At 43.0% G+C, this 17,569-nt stretch overlaps 2 protein-coding genes across 2 annotated transcripts; one reads left to right on the top strand and one right to left on the bottom strand.

Moving 5' to 3' along the window:
- Positions 1–1,075: 1,075 nt before the first annotated feature.
- Positions 1,076–5,863, top strand: heyl (hes related family bHLH transcription factor with YRPW motif like). The gene is made up of 5 exons (XM_086014475.1): positions 1,076–1,468; positions 3,136–3,202; positions 4,054–4,137; positions 4,641–4,722; positions 4,821–5,863. The coding sequence occupies exons 1-5, from the start codon at positions 1,392–1,394 to the stop codon at positions 5,471–5,473; spliced, it is 963 nt and encodes a 320-aa protein (XP_085870601.1). The 5' UTR covers positions 1,076–1,391; the 3' UTR covers positions 5,474–5,863.
- A 2,507-nt stretch (positions 5,864–8,370) lies between these two features.
- On the bottom strand, positions 8,371–11,715 carry LOC147132074 (coagulation factor XI-like). The gene is made up of 9 exons (XM_086013554.1): positions 11,592–11,715; positions 11,358–11,514; positions 10,822–10,931; positions 10,564–10,726; positions 9,744–9,871; positions 9,536–9,668; positions 9,348–9,454; positions 8,839–8,998; positions 8,371–8,769 (listed from the first exon to the last, which is right to left on the bottom strand). The coding sequence occupies exons 1-9, from the start codon at positions 11,698–11,700 to the stop codon at positions 8,667–8,669; spliced, it is 1,170 nt and encodes a 389-aa protein (XP_085869680.1). The 5' UTR covers positions 11,701–11,715; the 3' UTR covers positions 8,371–8,666.
- Positions 11,716–17,569: the final 5,854 nt, after the last annotated feature.

Below are 17,569 nucleotides of genomic sequence, written 5' to 3' on the forward strand. Positions count from 1 at the left end.
TTAGGGAGTTATGAGGCGGAACGTGAACCAGGAAGCATTCTCAATGATGACGCAACAGATTCAGGGAAGCAAGGCCTCATTTCTGGGAAGCGTGGATGGCGATGATTGTGCCATCCTAAAAACCATGGTGATCAAATCTTCTTCATCCAATCTGAAAAAGCATGTTTTTTCTCCGTGCCATTTTATCAAAACGGGTATTGTGTACAATTGACAGTAACCACTTTTGTACTTAAGGATATTTCATACTTATTTGTATACTTTTATCACCTATACTGGAAGATGACTTGACTTAAGGACTGCGCCGCTTGGACAGAACACAAAGGCAAGGCTGGAGATCAAAAACGGGCTCTTTTTGAGAACCGATTCCCAATGATTAGAATTTAGGAACAGTTTGTTTGCTTGCCTGATGATTTCGCTTATTGATTCCTGTAAGACATTGGGAAAGGAAACCATTTGTATTATTTCATTCCCAATGTGAATCGATACAGAACCAATCGATACAGACGTTTCAGAGTTATGCATGCAGTATAATTTTGACCGTATACGTTCAAAACAGCACCGTTCCCCCTCGTCTTGACTTATATGAAATTTTCCACTAAGGCAAAGTGGTATTAAAGTTCTGAAGAAGCCCATAGAGAAACGAAAACAAAAGAATGAACACCAATCACCGATGCCTTCATCTTTTTTTTCTCACCTATGAGAACAAATGCTTATTATTCTCACACATGCATGCATTAAGTATGCTCATACAAGTGGAGATGGAGTCCATCATAGTCCATCATTCCCACACTCCTCACCTCTCTGCCGCAAATTAGCCAGCCATTGTTCTACATGAGCATACAATTAAAGGCGCATGAGAAGAAAGAAGGAAGGAAGGAGAGCAGGATGAGACTGGAGGCTAATTGACAGAGGCTGACTGAGCAAAGGGCTGGAAGGACAGGGTGGTGGTGGTTAGTGGGGGTGACAAACCGGGGAAGGGCAGATTAAAGGGAGGGAGGAGGGACACGAAGAGGAGGCGACAGGGGGGGGGGGGGGCGGGGGGTGGAGGGACGGAGCCAAAACTGGCAACCCTGCTTCAACTGCCAAACGTTGTCTCTGGGTGGCTGTGACAGCGAGAGGACATGCCAGAGGGAGACGAATAGAAGCTTGGGAATTCTCACCGCTTTGTCATGGGCCCTCGGGGGTCGAGCAAGTGCCACCGCCACTAGTCAAGCAGTAGAGGAGTGAAGACAGACGAGTGGAAGCAACACAAGCATTGAGCTTCTTATAAGCAACAGGAGGAGACAGAAGAAGGAGAAGAAGCCAAGGGGGCACATCCACGGTCCGAAAGCAACATTTCAGCGTGGCGCCTTCCACCAACGAGCTGCCGTCGACCTCGTAGGGCCAGCGAGATGAAGAGACCTCACGATTACAGCTCAGAGTCGGACACGGACGAGCTGATTGATGTGGGACAAGAGGACGGCTACTGGTGAGCATCCCCGCCGCACACCTGAAGCCGGGAAACCGAAGTCTACGTGGAATTGAGATAAGATAAGAGCTGGGACTCAAATTCAGTCAATATGACAATTTTTACTGTTATTTATATTTATTACAAAATACAGAATGCAACAATTGGAATTACAATTTCTTTTCATGTCTTTTAACTCATTCAATGCCAGCTTTTTTCAAACCCTCCTTTACTCGAAACCTAAATAAAAATACATTACTGGTAATGAATTCTAATTGCAAATGTAACATGTTTTTTTTAATTTTTTTAATCCATTCATGGTGCTATTTATTGAAATTAATTCCACACTTATTTGAAGACTCCAGATTTTAAATTATTGTGATTAAAGAAAAATGACGCAAAAGCTTGAAAAATAAACACTGCACTATAGTACAATTTACTGTTACCACTCTATGTAGTAGTTTGAATACAATCAAATGTCATTATCATTCACAGAAGATTCTGTAAAACACAAAACGCATTATGATAATTTCACCACTGCGCAGTACAATAAAATATCTAAACTATTTGTTTGAATTATTTTAAAAATAAACATGACTAGATGTTTTTACATTTCATTTTCAAAATGTGTAATGTTGAAGAATATTAGTATTCACTCACAAACATGCACCATATATAATACCATCCAATACTGCATGCATCAGATTGGAGTATGCCCAATATTTTGACTTACCTCAGTCATGACCCAATCTATAAAAGGTTACATACAGCAAATTATTAGAAACATATAGGATGATATAGTTCGGTTGTACACCCCTTTTAAACGTAACCACAATAATAAACAGGGTGTTATATCTCTCTAGCTCAAATATTTATAAAGGCAGCATTTGTTTTACTTCTGGTAAAATATGGTGCAATAAAAGTTCAAGCATAGGATAAGATTTAAAAAAGCCTAATTAAATCAGTTTCACGTTAAGATAAACTTCCTGTGTCTGAAATTGAAACAGTTATTCATGTTTGCGAACATAAGTGCTCAAAGGTTCCAAAAGCCGTGAGGGTGAAGACACTGAATCACGGACGCGATCAGAGCGCGCGAGAAAAAAAAGCCTTTCAACTGCAGTTTGAAAAGTAACCTCAGGCGACAAGAACATCGGGTTGTCACGGACAAACTGATCCTAGTTTATTTGTCAGCGAGTGTTTGTAGTCACAGGAATTCTGACGACGTCACAGGGCCTCAACAGGCAGTACGTGACATGAAAGACAGCCCCCGGGTCAATCGAATTTCTGCGTGACATGCCCTTTCAAGTGGTAGCCATCAAACGGCATCCTAAACAAAAACACACCACTAAATTGGCAGCGTTAAAATCTAATAAAAACACAATAGGGACAATGTTGGCGCTCCCTCTTGCAGGTCCGTGCACAAACAAACATTGGCCGGGTGTAACCATCTCGGCTTGTGGCCCATGGGAGCCAGCGCATGGCCTGCAGGCTGTAAAATCATCTTGTGAAACGGCATTCATACAAGTGGAAAGTAGAACAGCATGTAATCCTAAATCACGCCTGTTCACGACACACTTGCGCAGCAAATGCCCAACCAAATCTGGTGTTTTATTCTGCCTCTGTGTTATATTAAAGAATGCTAATGATAACAATATGTCGACTCACCATATATTCTCATGTATTTCCAGCCCAGTCACCGGGTCCATGTCCCCTGGCAGCACATCACAGATTTTGGCCCGAAAGAAGAGAAGAGGGGTGAGTGCATCAAAGTCTGAATGCGGTTGAACATTGCTATCCTTAAAAAAACACATTTTGCTAAGCATTTGTCCATATGCCAACTCTCTTTTAGACTTGCGGTAATCCACCTTCACATTGGAAGTTCATATTCGTCCCTAACCCTAACCTAACCTAAACCCTAACCTGTACCCTATTCACCGCTTTATTTATTTGGGGTTATTTACTGAAAAATTCAATGTTCACATTTTCCGTGCTCTTTTTCAGGCATCCTAAAATACCACAAGCCGGCGACAAAGTTGTGTTTTAATAGGAAAGTAGTACAATTGGAAGTATTTCTCGACTCATACAAGCTTTGTATGTAAAGGGAGGAGCCAAGTTTAGCCTGGGTTGTTGTGAAGATGCTCCTTCACGTGCGATATGATGATATTAATTAATGATATTACACAATTCTGGAACTGTAATTTGTGGTATTTTTAAAGTATCATGGGCAATACTAAATATTTTGGGAGAGCGTCAAATTCCTGCTGTTTTTCGCTAATTAAGGTCGGGCTTGATTCCCATTCTCTGAACTATTCCATAGGAAAGACGATACCCTTTCATTTCAATTTTCCACTTTTGTTATTGTGTCTTTTCAGGAAAAGACTTTCTTCAGGTTTCTGATTGGCTAAAACACCTCTCACTTTGTAGTGCCACCATTTGCTCTGTCATGTACCAGTCCACCTGCCAAATTTTATTGATGCGAATAGATTTGGCTTGCCGTGCCACTTTTGTGGAATGATAGTTTTTTTGACAGTGGGGTGAAAATGACTTTGTTAATATAGTCATGTACAATATGGCCATAGCCTAAACGTACTTCTACCCTCCTATAGATCATCGAGAAGAGGCGCAGGGACCGCATCAACCACAGCCTGTCAGAGCTAAGGAGGCTGGTACCAAGCGCCTTTGAGAAACAGGTGACCACTCAACCCAACCGGTTGTTTGTGTGGCAATTCCGATTACATTTTGATCTATGGTATCATCCGTTTTGGTAAGGATCTGTGTCATTAATAAAGAACCAAAACAAATCTTCTAAGATTAGAGCCAAATCTGCTCTGTGCCCATGAATGGCACTGTAATGTCAAAGCAAGCTAAATCCTGATTTGATCCAAATTGATCAAATTTGCATTTGAAAGCAATTACAAAAAATTGAGAGGTTGCAGTCTCACATGTTCAAATGCTAAAATCTCAGTCAAATCTCATCAGACTAATTGTAATTTCTTGACAGAATCTCATCTGTATGTTTTAGACTGGTATCAACTCTGAATGATATTAAATTTGACCATCTTTTTATTTGCTTTAAAATCTAGGATTATATCTATTAAAAAATAAATGTTGCATAACACAAATCCTTGAGCATTGGTGGAGGTCTAGAGTGTTTTATCAAATTACAACATTGAGGACTTTCTGTTCTGTTCAGGGCTCCTCAAAGTTGGAGAAAGCCGAGATTCTGCAAATGACTGTGGACCACCTCAAACTTCTGCATGCTATGGGAGGGAAAGGTAAGACGGCCTCTTTGTTTTGACCTTCTTACAGTAGAATAAGACAAATGATCGGTACAATCTCTTCTTTTTTTGACAATTTGCCCACTTTTTTCCAGGTTACTTTGATGCAAGGGCTCTGGCAGTGGACTACAGGACCCTGGGTTTCAGGGAGTGCGTTGGAGAAGTGGTCCGGTACCTCAGCTCTCTCGAAGGAGAGTCTCCAGACCCGATAGGCGCCCGCCTGGTCACCCATCTCTCTCACTGTGCAAGTGAGCTGGACCCCCTGGTTCTTCAGTCACCCCCAACCTCCGCTTTGCCCTTCCCTCCTTGGCCCTGGGTGTCCTTCCCTCAGATGTCTGCTGCCCTGCCGGCCTCATCTTCACCGCCCTTCCCCAGCGGACGACGGGATCTCGCCTTGATGGGAAGCTACCCGCCGGCTGCAGCCCTTCGCCTCGCACCGCTGGCCAGCTGCCAACGGGGGGCACCGCCCCTCCTGGCTCCCACGGCTCTTGCTACAGTTCACCGGCTGCCATCCCCTGCGGCATCCCCATCCTCGGGTCCACCAAGGCCGGCTCAGGTGTCCCCTCGCAGCACCTCCAGGAACTCACCTCTTCCTCACGCCCCTTCCTCTTCCTCTCCAACCACCGCGCCGCCACTCGTCTCTTTCAGACCGTTTGCTCCTCTGGTGTCTTCCGCAGTCCAGCGTCGGGGCTTAGTTGGATCAGGCAAGTCTGCCCAAGGATGGGCGACTGAAATCGGAGCTTTTTGAGGACCATCTTTTTTGGAAAAAAAAACAAAAAACGAATGACCCGTGAAAGGGACACGAAACTCCCATGTAGCAAATGATGCAAGCGATCGATGAACATTTAAGGACTGTCTCTTTTTTAAAGGACTCTACAAGCCATATCAGACTGAAAGTTTCTGATGATCGCCCACAAAAATGATCAAGGAATGATGACAACAACATTTGTGAGCAAATGGACGATCGTGATTGTCAAATAGAAGAATGCCCAACAGAGCCATATGTTTAACAGAAAGCAATGATTTTTCAGCTGTGATGTATTAGTTACTTAGTTTCCAAACCAATTGTACATTGAATGATTGTTTATGGCAAAGAATGTTCTGGAAAAAAAATCAACATAAAAACTAAGTGCCTTTACCTTTTGGTTGTGTGTTTTGCTGTGATCCCCAAGAAAAAAGAACAGGGGTGTCCAAACTCTGTTTCACTAGCTTTGGTCTAATCCTATGAACACATATTAGGGCCACATGTGAAAGAATAAATAACAAAACTAAGAAGTAGAAAGATTGTGGGAATAAATTCCAAATTTGCTGCTGTCCTGCAGATTTTAGATGCGTCTCTCCTGCAACACAACTAATTCAAACGATCAAGATCGTTTTCAGGCTTCTTTACAGCTTGCTGATGAGCTGATCATTTGACTCAGGTGTGCTGCATGAAGGACACTTCTAAAATAGGCAGGACAGCAGCAAATTTTGAATTTATCCATTCAATGTTTCTACTAATAATAACTAGTTTTATTAGTTGTTCTTTCACATGTGGCCCTAATATGTGTTTATAGGATTAGAATAAAGCTAGCGAAACAGTTTCCATGAAATGCAAAGGTAGACTATGAGCCAAGAACAAAACCCTGAATGTATTAATTTGTGGGATTTAGTGCTTATTTCCTTCATGAATATTACATGAATGCTTGGAAGACAATTCAGTCAAATAATACCACTGAAAGATAGTGTTGACCTCAATTGTGATTGAACAACCATTGGACAACCATTAATTACGAGTGGTTGGTCAGGGCCAGGAAGGTCTTCTCTGCTCGCCCAAACACTAGCATTAGCATTAGCATTAGCACTGACCTACATATGCAGTCTAAATTTTCAAACAATCTGCTGTTAAAACTGTTAACTTGAGCTTTTAGCAACGGGGTTGTTTCTTCAGCCAATCAGATTGAAATCATATTTACAGGGTTGGTTGGAAGGCCCTCAATGACATCAGCAAAACTGTTTACAGTCAACTTGGAGTGTAGATTTGGTTTCTACAATGGTGACGTGATAGTGGTGGTATTCGGAGTCTGGTGGTAAGTCCCCACTGAAGGCCCAGGTACCAAATGCAAGACCAGCTATTGCCACAAATACTGTTAGCTCCATGTTAGCTATATATCTCCCTCATAGTTGTGTACAAAGAAATCGCTTGTATGTATGACACATAGCTATCTATAGGGAACGGCCTCATTCGAATCCGCAAAGGACAGTCAATATCTCAAGGGAGCAGACAATGTTTCGGAGATGCCACAGTTTTTTTTCCCCTATCCTGTGGTCTACCAGACAGCTGTCTTCTCCCCCTGTTGTCTACGCCGCTGTCTCCTCAACAATGGGCAAGACAGAGAGGATGAGGCAGAGAAGCCGTGGGGAGAAAACAATGAAGAAGATCTCAAAGGCCGCGTTTGCGAAGCATGTGCGGCGGGAAGATGACAAAGCCACAGCGAGATGAGAGAAAGAGTGTGAATCCCACAGGGGTCGGCGAGAACAGTGATGGATGGTGCTTGGGTCGTCTCTCAAGTCGACAAGCGTAATTGTGTCGTGCCTCATCAAAACAGTCGCGAGGGGATGAGAGGGACTTGTGTGCTTGCCGGAGAATGCTTTGATCTACTCCAGGATACGATGTCTGTGGTCTGCGGTCCAAAAATGTGTGTGTTCTGCAACGTGCACTTTGTTTATCCGAGCCAGTGTGCTGGCAGGCCAACGCTGCGCGCTTGTTGCCCTGTGTTTGTGTGCCTTTGTTTATGCGGAGCCATGCGTGTGCGTGTGTGTGTGTTGTGTGAGTCTTGGGGGCTGGCGTCAGGACTGAACCGCTGTGGCGGCACGGCTCTCGTGCAAGGTCGGCCGGCGGTTGCACGGATGGGATTGCGGCGGAATGTTTGTGGAGGACGCGAGTACGCACACATGGCACGGTCTCTTGCGCACACATACACACACGCACACACAGTCCAACTGGCAGTGTTCTGACTGGAGGAGCCAGAGTCACCACCACAGCTTCCAGAGAGCACGACCACAGTCACACTGCACGGAGGTTCCCACGGGGGAGGGGAGCCGGGAAGACGCAGCAATAATTTGTGTGTGTGCGAGTGAGTGTGTGTCGGGCGTGTCTGTGAGAACAACTTAAAATGCAAGGCACCAGAGCAGTTAAAAAAAAACATATCTGAAATAGAGAACATTTTTGCTATTGTGTGAAAATAAACTTAGCCAGTCACATGCTTACTATTTACAGTTGAACTCTCCACTGTGTGCGTGTTTGTTTGTGCTTGCATAAATAATCAAAAGCGCCAAGAGATTTATAGTTTTCCATAGGAATAAACTTTTTTTTTTTTAAAGTGTCATTTCATCTTTTAGTCAGTGATCTTACCAGATTTAAAATCTAACATTTTCCCCTGTACACATTTAACTAAAAATCTCATCATTTGAAACCTGGTGCAATTTTAGCACCACTGTGTTCCTTTTATGGCCTGAAGTTTTGATGCATATATTTGCTGATTAAAAAGATGATCATTGCAAAGTAACACTGATGATAAAAATACATCAGAAGACTAGGATGCTGAATTAAAAAATTGACTTTTTGTTTTTCAGAGCCATTTGAAAGTCCCAAAAGTCCCGAAATAAAAGCAGAAACCAGTGTTGTTTATTTGAGTTGAGCAACCTCTGCTGCCAAAAGAGAGCACAGCCCAAGAGTGCTACTTCAGCTGATTGACAACTTATGTGTCCAAGAAGTACAATGACTGAAAACCCACACAAGCATGAGAACATGCAAACTCTATAAACAGTTTTTTCCTCACCAGAGATTAAGGGGTGGGGGGGGGAATTAGACATCAAAGATTGTAATTTTGAAACATTTCCTTTGTTCTAAAAATGAAAAATTTAGATGCATGTGACGCATTAGTCAGGATGATAATAGTTTAAATGCAGTTCCTCTTGGTGAACCCAGACACCACGTTGGCCAGTTTGTTAATTTTGGGAGGAGCTGGCATGGTGGTGACACGCTTGAGATAGCAGCGACGCCTGTCGGAAAGAAACCGTACATGTATCAAGGTCATAGAGACAGATGGTTCAAGTATCATAATACTGTACCAGTAAGCAGAGTCCTGGAAGTTGTCATTGACGTAAGTGTAGAACTGACAATTTTGATCAATAGTACACGTCTTCTGGCACGTCTCTGCGTCGTCCATCAGCTCGAAGCGGATATCCGAACCTTGGAAATCGACGTCCTCGAGTGCTCTTTTTGCCCAGTCTGTTGGCACGGTATAACATAGTGATCAAGAAATAGCTGAATTTCAATGGAAATTGTAGATAAATACCGGTAACCACAAACTACTTTACGTGATTATACAATACATTTGTTTTAAGGTTAGAAAATGGTTCTTGATTCCACTGACTGTCACTGCAAGTTCACAACTTTCCAAGGTAAACTGGATGCTAATGCTAGCTGATACCTTAGCGAGCTAACTACATTATATCAGACAGTTGTTGATATACAACCTTAAGTACTAGCCTACACCACCGAACTAGCCTAGCTGCTACTCAAGCAAAGCTGCACGCTGAGTTTTTGAGAGCTATTAAAGATTATTAATAACACTCACTGGTATCTTGTTGACAGAAGTGCGTTGCTATCCCAGATATTACACCGTCTTGGGCTTTCATCACTAGGTTATTGGGATTGTTTTTCAGATGACAGGTGAAGGAATTGCTGCACAGATACATCGAATAATCCCCATGTTTTTTGTACAATCAGTAAATGGGAATAAAGATAAACTTGTGATTTGACTACCTCTCGAAAGAGAAATCGGTACAAAGTGGATGAGCGGAGCACAACGCCAGACAATGCTCTGGTGTGCCGGCAGATTGTGACTCAACGGTGCTCCCCGTGATGCTGGTGCTTGGGAAAAACTTTGGGGAACATGCTGGAACAGGACAATGTGGAATGGTCAAGAACATGCAAATTTACACAAAATTACCGTGGCTTTTTTTCCTCTTACCTGTGTCAGAGGGCTGACTAAATTGGACACTGTGCGAGAAGCCAGACACCACACCAGGTGTCCTTTTTACGTTTAAGGTCCTTGGTAAAGGCCAGCTGAATTTCAGGTGGCATTTATACCTGTATTGACTACAAGATTTTAATCCCATTTATGTAGCGCTCTTGAGTTTTCCTGGGTAAATTATTTCAGATGCTTGAAAAGATGATTGTCCAGATGAGTAATGAAATTAGAATACAAAATATATTCCTATAACTTGAGTTGAAAATAAACAAAACAGGCACGTGTCAAACAATTCCAATCGTGTTCCAAATTAAGCCAATTGTCAAGTCAAACCAAGTTAAGGTCTAAAGACTATGTGCTTCCCAGCCAAAAAAAACCCCTGCTGCTAGTTCAGGTACCTCATTTTAAAGGTAAAGGACCTCCTCACCTCTAGAGAGAGCACACTAAACTGAAATTATTACACAGAACAAATGAGAACTTTAAGTCAAACAGAATACATAGAAATTGGCTCCTACAATACCTATAAGGAAAGGAATGGTATTATCCCGCCCGGCCCCAGAATAAATACTATAAATAAAAATAAATACTATTTACGACCCCATCATTTAATGTCATCCAATGAGTACCACATGATAGTCTATTACTGTTTTTACAAGATTTCATGAAATGTTGCACCAGGATATCGGTGACACAAGAGGCAATTCATTATCTACTGCTTGTCATAATTTGCTCGAAGATGTACAAATTCAGGGCTTTGGTTCAAGCTTGAAGAAAGCGAGCGATCTACTGACCTCCTCCCCGTGTAATTTTGTTTATTTACCTCATTTTCTCAGGTGTGAAGACGCCATTGATGAATGTAAAGAACTTGCAAAAGGGGTCTTCAGTGCACACTCGCTGACACTCCTCGTAGTCGCCTGTGAAGAGGGTCCGATAGTCTGCCCCATAAAAGTCCACGTTCGGGTACACGGGAGACAGACAAGGCTCTTGTAGACAGGAAAGACAGTTTAAAAAAAGTGTAAGCATACTTAGAAATTGGCCACATTTGGTGTAAAATTAGTGTGGGAGGGAGGTTGCGTACGTGGGCTTGGGCCACAGGGTTTGAGAGAATACCCGGAGGTGACACCAAGGAGGGGGGTCTGAACTTCAGGCAGTCCAGAGGGCGTAGACTTTAGGTAACAATAGAAGTGCCTGCAGTGAGGTCCAGGAATTATTATTACACGACTTACAAAAAATCAGGATATTGGACTTTTTGGGTGAAACTTAAGGATGAACCTAACTTAACCTTAACGGGTCAACTTTTGAATGCATGACCAATTGTTCAGCGTTCAGTACTTGTTGCACAAGTTGTTGTTCTCTAACAGGGAGTAGAATGACAAAATTGAAAGCAGGTGTTGGAGCCATGAATGGACAAATCAAATTCCTGCTTCAATAATACCTCTTCATTATGCTGTTCACATTTTGACATCACCAGATTAAGACGACACCTAACAATTGACCAACAGTACCTTGTACAGGTTAAAGAGCAGTTCATCCTGAAGCCCAATATCCTTCATTCAGTGAATACTTATATTTTTACATTCAGTAGAATATTTGCTTTTAAACTTGTATTCCCACCTGTCATCACGGATCCAGTCAGCGCGTACAAATGTAAAAAAGAGACAAGACGGGTGTTGTGTGCACAAATGCTGACAGTGCTGCACATCAGGAGAGTACTCAAATTTTATGTCCGTTCCAAGAAAGTCAATATTCTCCAACAGTTCTCTTTGACATTCTAAAGAAATGAGGGAAAACAAACAGTGCACATATACATGAAAAACCATATGAAAATGTATAATTGCATGGTTTTACCTTGGCTTAAGGAGAGGCTACTAATAGAAAGGATGCTTATTACGATGAAAAGAGCTTCCATTGTCTCGGTGAGACCACAGTGCAAGTGTCTGTTTTGCAGTTGCCTCATTTATACCTCATGATCTCTTTGCAGAGTGGAGTTGACCTGTTCTGTGATTGGCTAACACGCGGTTGCATAATGATTGCAGACTAAGGAAAAATCAATTAAAACAACATTGCCTGAGATAACAGAGCCGCGCTCAAATATTCTGCCAAGGCAATCAATCTCAACTTGCTGGCGGTATTTAAAAAAAAAAAAAAAGAAGGTCAAAATATTAAAACTCCACAACTAAAACACAAGAGAAATTGCATCTGGGTTTATCATCTACACTCACTGCTGTTCTTGGCCATTATGGAGTTGAAGCAGACTTAAGCAAACCTTAAAATAATTCAGAGAGAAGTCTAACATAAATATCAATGCAATAACACATAAATAGATCCATCTGTCGTTGTTGGGATGATTGTGTTCAGTTAGTGTCAACCTCTAAGTCATTGTGCTTCAATAGACATAAAAAAAGTGTGAATTAGGGTTCCTAATATTTGTTTGGCTGTTGGACATGATGTTTCTATCTAACTGATGTATTATCTGATTATACCTCAAAACTTAATCAGTCTTTCAACTGCTCCAATGACCTTGAAAGAGAGCAACAAGTGAGTGCACTTGGATTTGAAAGTGAGCTTTTGTTGACTTTCAGATAACAAAAGCTGCCGCTAAAAGTACAGAAAACAACAGGAGTAACACATTTTACCGACAGTGCAAGATGGCATTGACATGCAACGTGAAGAGGGGTCTTATAAAGGTGAACGCTACGCCGTAGAAAAGCTTAGCTTGTGTTTTTGATATCTTTGAACGGGTCTTTTTTTTCCCCCTTATCAGATAGGAGGAGGTTCCCACGGGGGAGGGGAGCACGGAGGCCGCAGCCTATAACTCAAAAACGACAATTTATATGCATGTGACGTATTAGTCAAGAAAGATGAATCAAGTATGATAATTGTCTAAATTCAGTTCCTCTTGGTAAACCCAGACACCACATTGGCTGGTTTGGTAACTTTGGGAGGAGCCGGCATGGCGACGACACGCTTGAGATAGCAGCGACCCCTGTTGGAAAGAACTCGTGGATATGTCAATGTCATAGAGATTCCAATGTCATAGAGATTCCAAACCGTTTATCCTCACAAATTCAGGAAAATAAACATTGATCACAGCGACGTCACTTCCGTTTGCGTTTCTCCTGCCACGTCAGAGTTTGGACGTGGATGGTATCGATTGCACTTCTGCACTTTCGCCTTCGAATCTACCTCACCTGCGCGTTGCGTTTTTACTCTTTTTAATTTTTGGAGACTATTTTTATCTTATTTTTTATTTATTTAAATTTTTGTTAATCTCTGGGTCGCTTGATCTCGCGGACTAGCATACAGCTAGCGTGAGACGGAAACGGGCTAGCTTGGGGCTAGCTTGGAGCTAGTGTATTAAAATGCCTTCAGACGACAGCGACGAACACAATGGCCTGCTGGAGAAGGCAAATAAGACAATCTCTGACCTAAGAAGGGATATTCGTCGTCTCTCAGAGGAGCTCCATGAGAAGGAATCGGTCATCTCTTGCTTCGCGACCCGTTTCCCCGAACTCTCCGCGGTGGTCATGAGAAGGCGCGCTCGTGAAATCCTGTCGGCGACAATGACGGCTGAGGCGGCTGGCCTCTCGGACACGGCGAAGTGGGATCCAATTGCCTGCCCGGGGCCATCCTGCTCGACACCGTTGCAGAGTGACACCTGGGTCAAGGTGGTGTCCCGCGGCCGGAGGGCCGGGGAGCAACCCCACCGCCCCCAACTGGTCCTGGGGAATCGGTTCGCCGCCCTGGCGAGTGAGTCTCCTGTTCCCATCACTGCACTACAGCAGTCGGAGACACCGACTGCTGCGTCCGACGCTGGGGCTGTGCTCCCAGGGGCTCCCTCGGATTCCCCGCCACCCACGGCGACGACCTCGGCCGGGAACCCCATGTTGGGCGGGTCCGCCGGTGACACGGCCGTCCACTCACGCGTCGGGCTGCTCCGGGACGCGGTGTCCCGGTACAAGGGTGGTCGTCATCACCAGCATCATCGGCGACACTCATCGGTGTCATCCACCGTCTTCACTCGGCCTCGGCGGAGCCATCCTGGACAGTGGGGTCGTGAATCTTCCGCCGGTGGTGAGTCCCTTGGCGTTCCCTCCTCACGTCACCCACCGACCACCGTTATAATTGGCGACAGCACCATTAGACGTACTCACTATCCCGGCTGCGTCACCCGCTGTTTTCCCGGAGCGAAAGTCATGGACATAGTTAACATCCTGCCGGGTGTTCTTGACTCTCTGCCATCATCCATTACCCGGCTCATCGTTCACGTTGGGACAAACGAGACAATACGCCGACAGTCTGAGCAGACGAAGAGAGACTTTCACGCCCTCTTTGCCTTGTTAAGAACCTGCGATCTCTCGGTCTGGGTGAGTGGCATTTTGCCGGCATTGTCTCGCGGAGCCGAGCGCTTCAGCCGCCTTTTAAGCTTGAACACGTGGCTCCTACGCACTTGTGGCCACCTTGACTTTGCTTTTATTGACAACTTTAACCTATTCTGGAATCGCCCGTCTTTTTACCAGCCGGATGGTGTTCATCCGAACTCTCTTGGTAGCAAGATTTTAGCCGCTAACATCCACCATGTCGTAACCAATTCCACTCCCAGCTGACTCTTGTTTACCAATCATATTTCTTCTTCTACTCATAAACGCTGCAATGACAATGTCACTACCATCACTTACAGGCCAATACCAGCTGCTCACAGTACCACCACCCTCACTAGCTCCCCCTGCAGGCCCTCATTATCATTACCACTATCGGACAATTTTCCCATTGAAACCATCACCGGCAGACGCTTCCCTTGCACACACAAACAACGTGGTTTTAACAGTGGTAATCTAGTATATGTTAATACTGCTCATTCGTACCACCATGAGCGCACGTCCAGCACAATAATTAATCTGGCCGTGCTGAATGTGCGCTCCCTTTTAAACAAAACTTTTATCATAAACGACCTGATTTTAGACAATAATTTACATGGTATACTTTTGTCTGAGACATGGCTTGGTACAGATGCTCCAGTTGCTCTCAACGAGGCTTGCCCACCGAATTTTAACTTTTTATTTTCTACAAGGGATGGCAAAAGAGGAGGCGGGACTGCATCAATTTTTATTAATACTCTTTTATCAAAGGAGATCATTTTTAGCAGCTATTTATCGTTTGAACACCATGCCTTTGTTTTTAGCAGTCCCCCTATTCTCTGCATTACCGTCTATAGACCTCCCCATCATTCCACTTCTTTTATTACAGAATTTTCAGAATTCTTATCCATTTTATATTCCAGTTATAACAGAATATTAATAACTGGCGATTTTAATATACACATGGACAACATCTCGGACCCACTATCCAGAGATTTTTCAAACCTTTTAAACTGCTTGGATTTTAAACAGCACGTCTTGCAGCCAACTCACAACAGAGGACACACCCTGGATTTGGTTATAACCTATGGCTTGTCTGCTGGTGTGTCCTCTGTTGTTGACTTGGCAGTGTCAGACCACTACTGTGTCTATTTTAACATCGCCAGTTTTAACCATCTAGCAGTCCCGGTCAGAACAGTGAAGAAACGCTACCTATCTTCTGAGGTGGCAGCAAATTTTATCGAGATCTTAAAAAACACTCCTGCTGACATTTTACCTGCACCCTGTGATCTTATTGTTGACAATTTTAACCTACATCTTAAATCATCATTAGATTCAGTAGCTCCACTTTTAATTAAAACAACAAAAACAAAGACTGTACCCCCGTGGAGAAACAATGCTATCAAAATATCAAAGAGAAAATGCAGGAGTGCAGAGAGGAGGTGGAGAAAAAGTAAACTTACAGTACACTATGAAATTTTATGCGAACAACTGAAATCTTACAATAAAACAGTAAAACTGGCAAGATCTTCCTATTTCTCAAACCTCATTACAGTCAATAAAAACAACCCCAGGGTTCTCTTCTCCACCTTTGAACTTTTAACTAGTTCTGATTTTAATAAGTCCCCACAGAGACCAACAGATGCTCTCTGTGAGGACTTTGCAGACCACTTCAGAAGTAAAATCGATGACATAAGATCCAGTCTTTTAGCCCGTCAAAACACAAGTTTTAATAAACCCGGACAATCATATTTACATGAGGAAACACTGGAAAGTTTTGCCCTGGTTGATGCAAGGACACTTGTTCGAGTTTTCTCCCAGGTAAACCCAACAACCTGCCTTTTGGATCCAATTCCCACATTTCTTTTTAAGACATTTTATGGATTTTTTGAAGAACAAATTTTAAATATAGTCAATTGCTCTCTTCAGACAGGCGTCTTCCCAGCTGCCTTTAAAACGGCGGTGGTGAAGCCCCTTCTGAAGAAGAGCGGTTCTGACCCGAGCGTTTTTAATAACTACAGACCCGTATCCAACTTACCGTTTTTAAGTAAGATTTTAGAAAAACTGGTTTTCATCCAGTTGAATCATTTTTTAAATACAAATAATATTTTGGAGAAATATCAATCTGGTTTTAGGATGAACCACAGTACGGAGACTGCTCTTTTAAGGATCTTAAATGATATTAGGTGCACTGCAGACGTGAGAAAACTCACAGTCTTGGTGCTACTGGATCTAAGCGCTGCTTTTGATACAGTAGATCACCAAATTTTATTAAATAGACTTAAAAATCTAGTGGGCATCTCTGGTACTGTTTTTGACTGGTTTTATTCCTATCTCACAGACCGATATTTCTTTGTAAGTATGGATACTTGTTCCTCTAAAACTCATGAAATTAAATGTGGGGTTCCTCAAGGTTCGATTTTAGGCCCCTTACTTTTTAATCTTTATATGCTTCCCCTCGGGGATGTCATCAGGGGACACGGCATCAGCTTTCACAGCTATGCTGATGACACGCAGCTGTATATTGCCGTGTCTCCTGATGACACAGGACCCATTGATACCCTTTTAAATTGCATTTTAGATATCAAGTCATGGATGGCAGATAATTTCCTACAGCTCAATGAGGACAAGACTGAGGTCTTAGTTATCGGTCCCGAAGGTCAGAGAGAGAAGCTTTTACCAAAACTACACATTTTTAATCCCTCACACTGTGTGAAGAACCTTGGCGTCATTTTTGACTCTGAGCTCAGTTTTATTCCTCATATTAAAAATGTAACCAAGATTGGTTTTTATCACCTTAAGAATATCGCCAGAGTCCGCCCGTTTCTCTCTCAGGCTAACACGGAAGTGCTGATGCATGCCTTTATTTCCTGTCGTTTAGATTACTGTAATGCCCTGCTCTCTGGCCTCCCGAAAAAGAGCATTTCACCACTGCAACTACTGCAGAATTCAGCCGCTCGGGTGCTGACGAGAACCAGAGGGCGGGAGCACATTACGCCAGTTTTGAAATTGCTGCATTGGCTCCCTGTGTGTTTCAGGATCGATTTTAAAGTACTTTTATTAGTTTATAAATGTGTTAATGGTCTTGGGCCATCTTATTTATCTGATTTGCTTTTATCATACCAGCCCTCGCGGATCCTGAGGTCCTCTGGCGCCGGCCTTTTATTTATTCCAAGGGTGAGGACCAAAATGCATGGCGAGGCTGCATTCAGCCATTTTGGTCCTCACCTTTGGAATAGCCTGCCAGAGGATGTCAGGTCTGCAGAGACTGTTGATATTTTTAAGAGGAAGCTCAAGACACACCTTTTTAGTTTGGCTTTCAACAACTTTTAAATAATTTATCTTTTCTTTTGATTGAAGATAATTCTATGTTTTGCTTTGAATGTTTTAAAGCACTTTGAGTTGCATTTTTATGTATGAAAAGTGCTATATAAATAAAATGTGATTGATTGATTGATTGATAAACGA

The sequence above is a fragment of the Filicampus tigris genome, chromosome 18 (assembly GCF_054856515.1).
Source record: "Filicampus tigris isolate MCC_2025a chromosome 18, RoL_Ftig_1.0, whole genome shotgun sequence".
NCBI lineage: Eukaryota > Metazoa > Chordata > Actinopteri > Syngnathiformes > Syngnathidae > Filicampus > Filicampus tigris.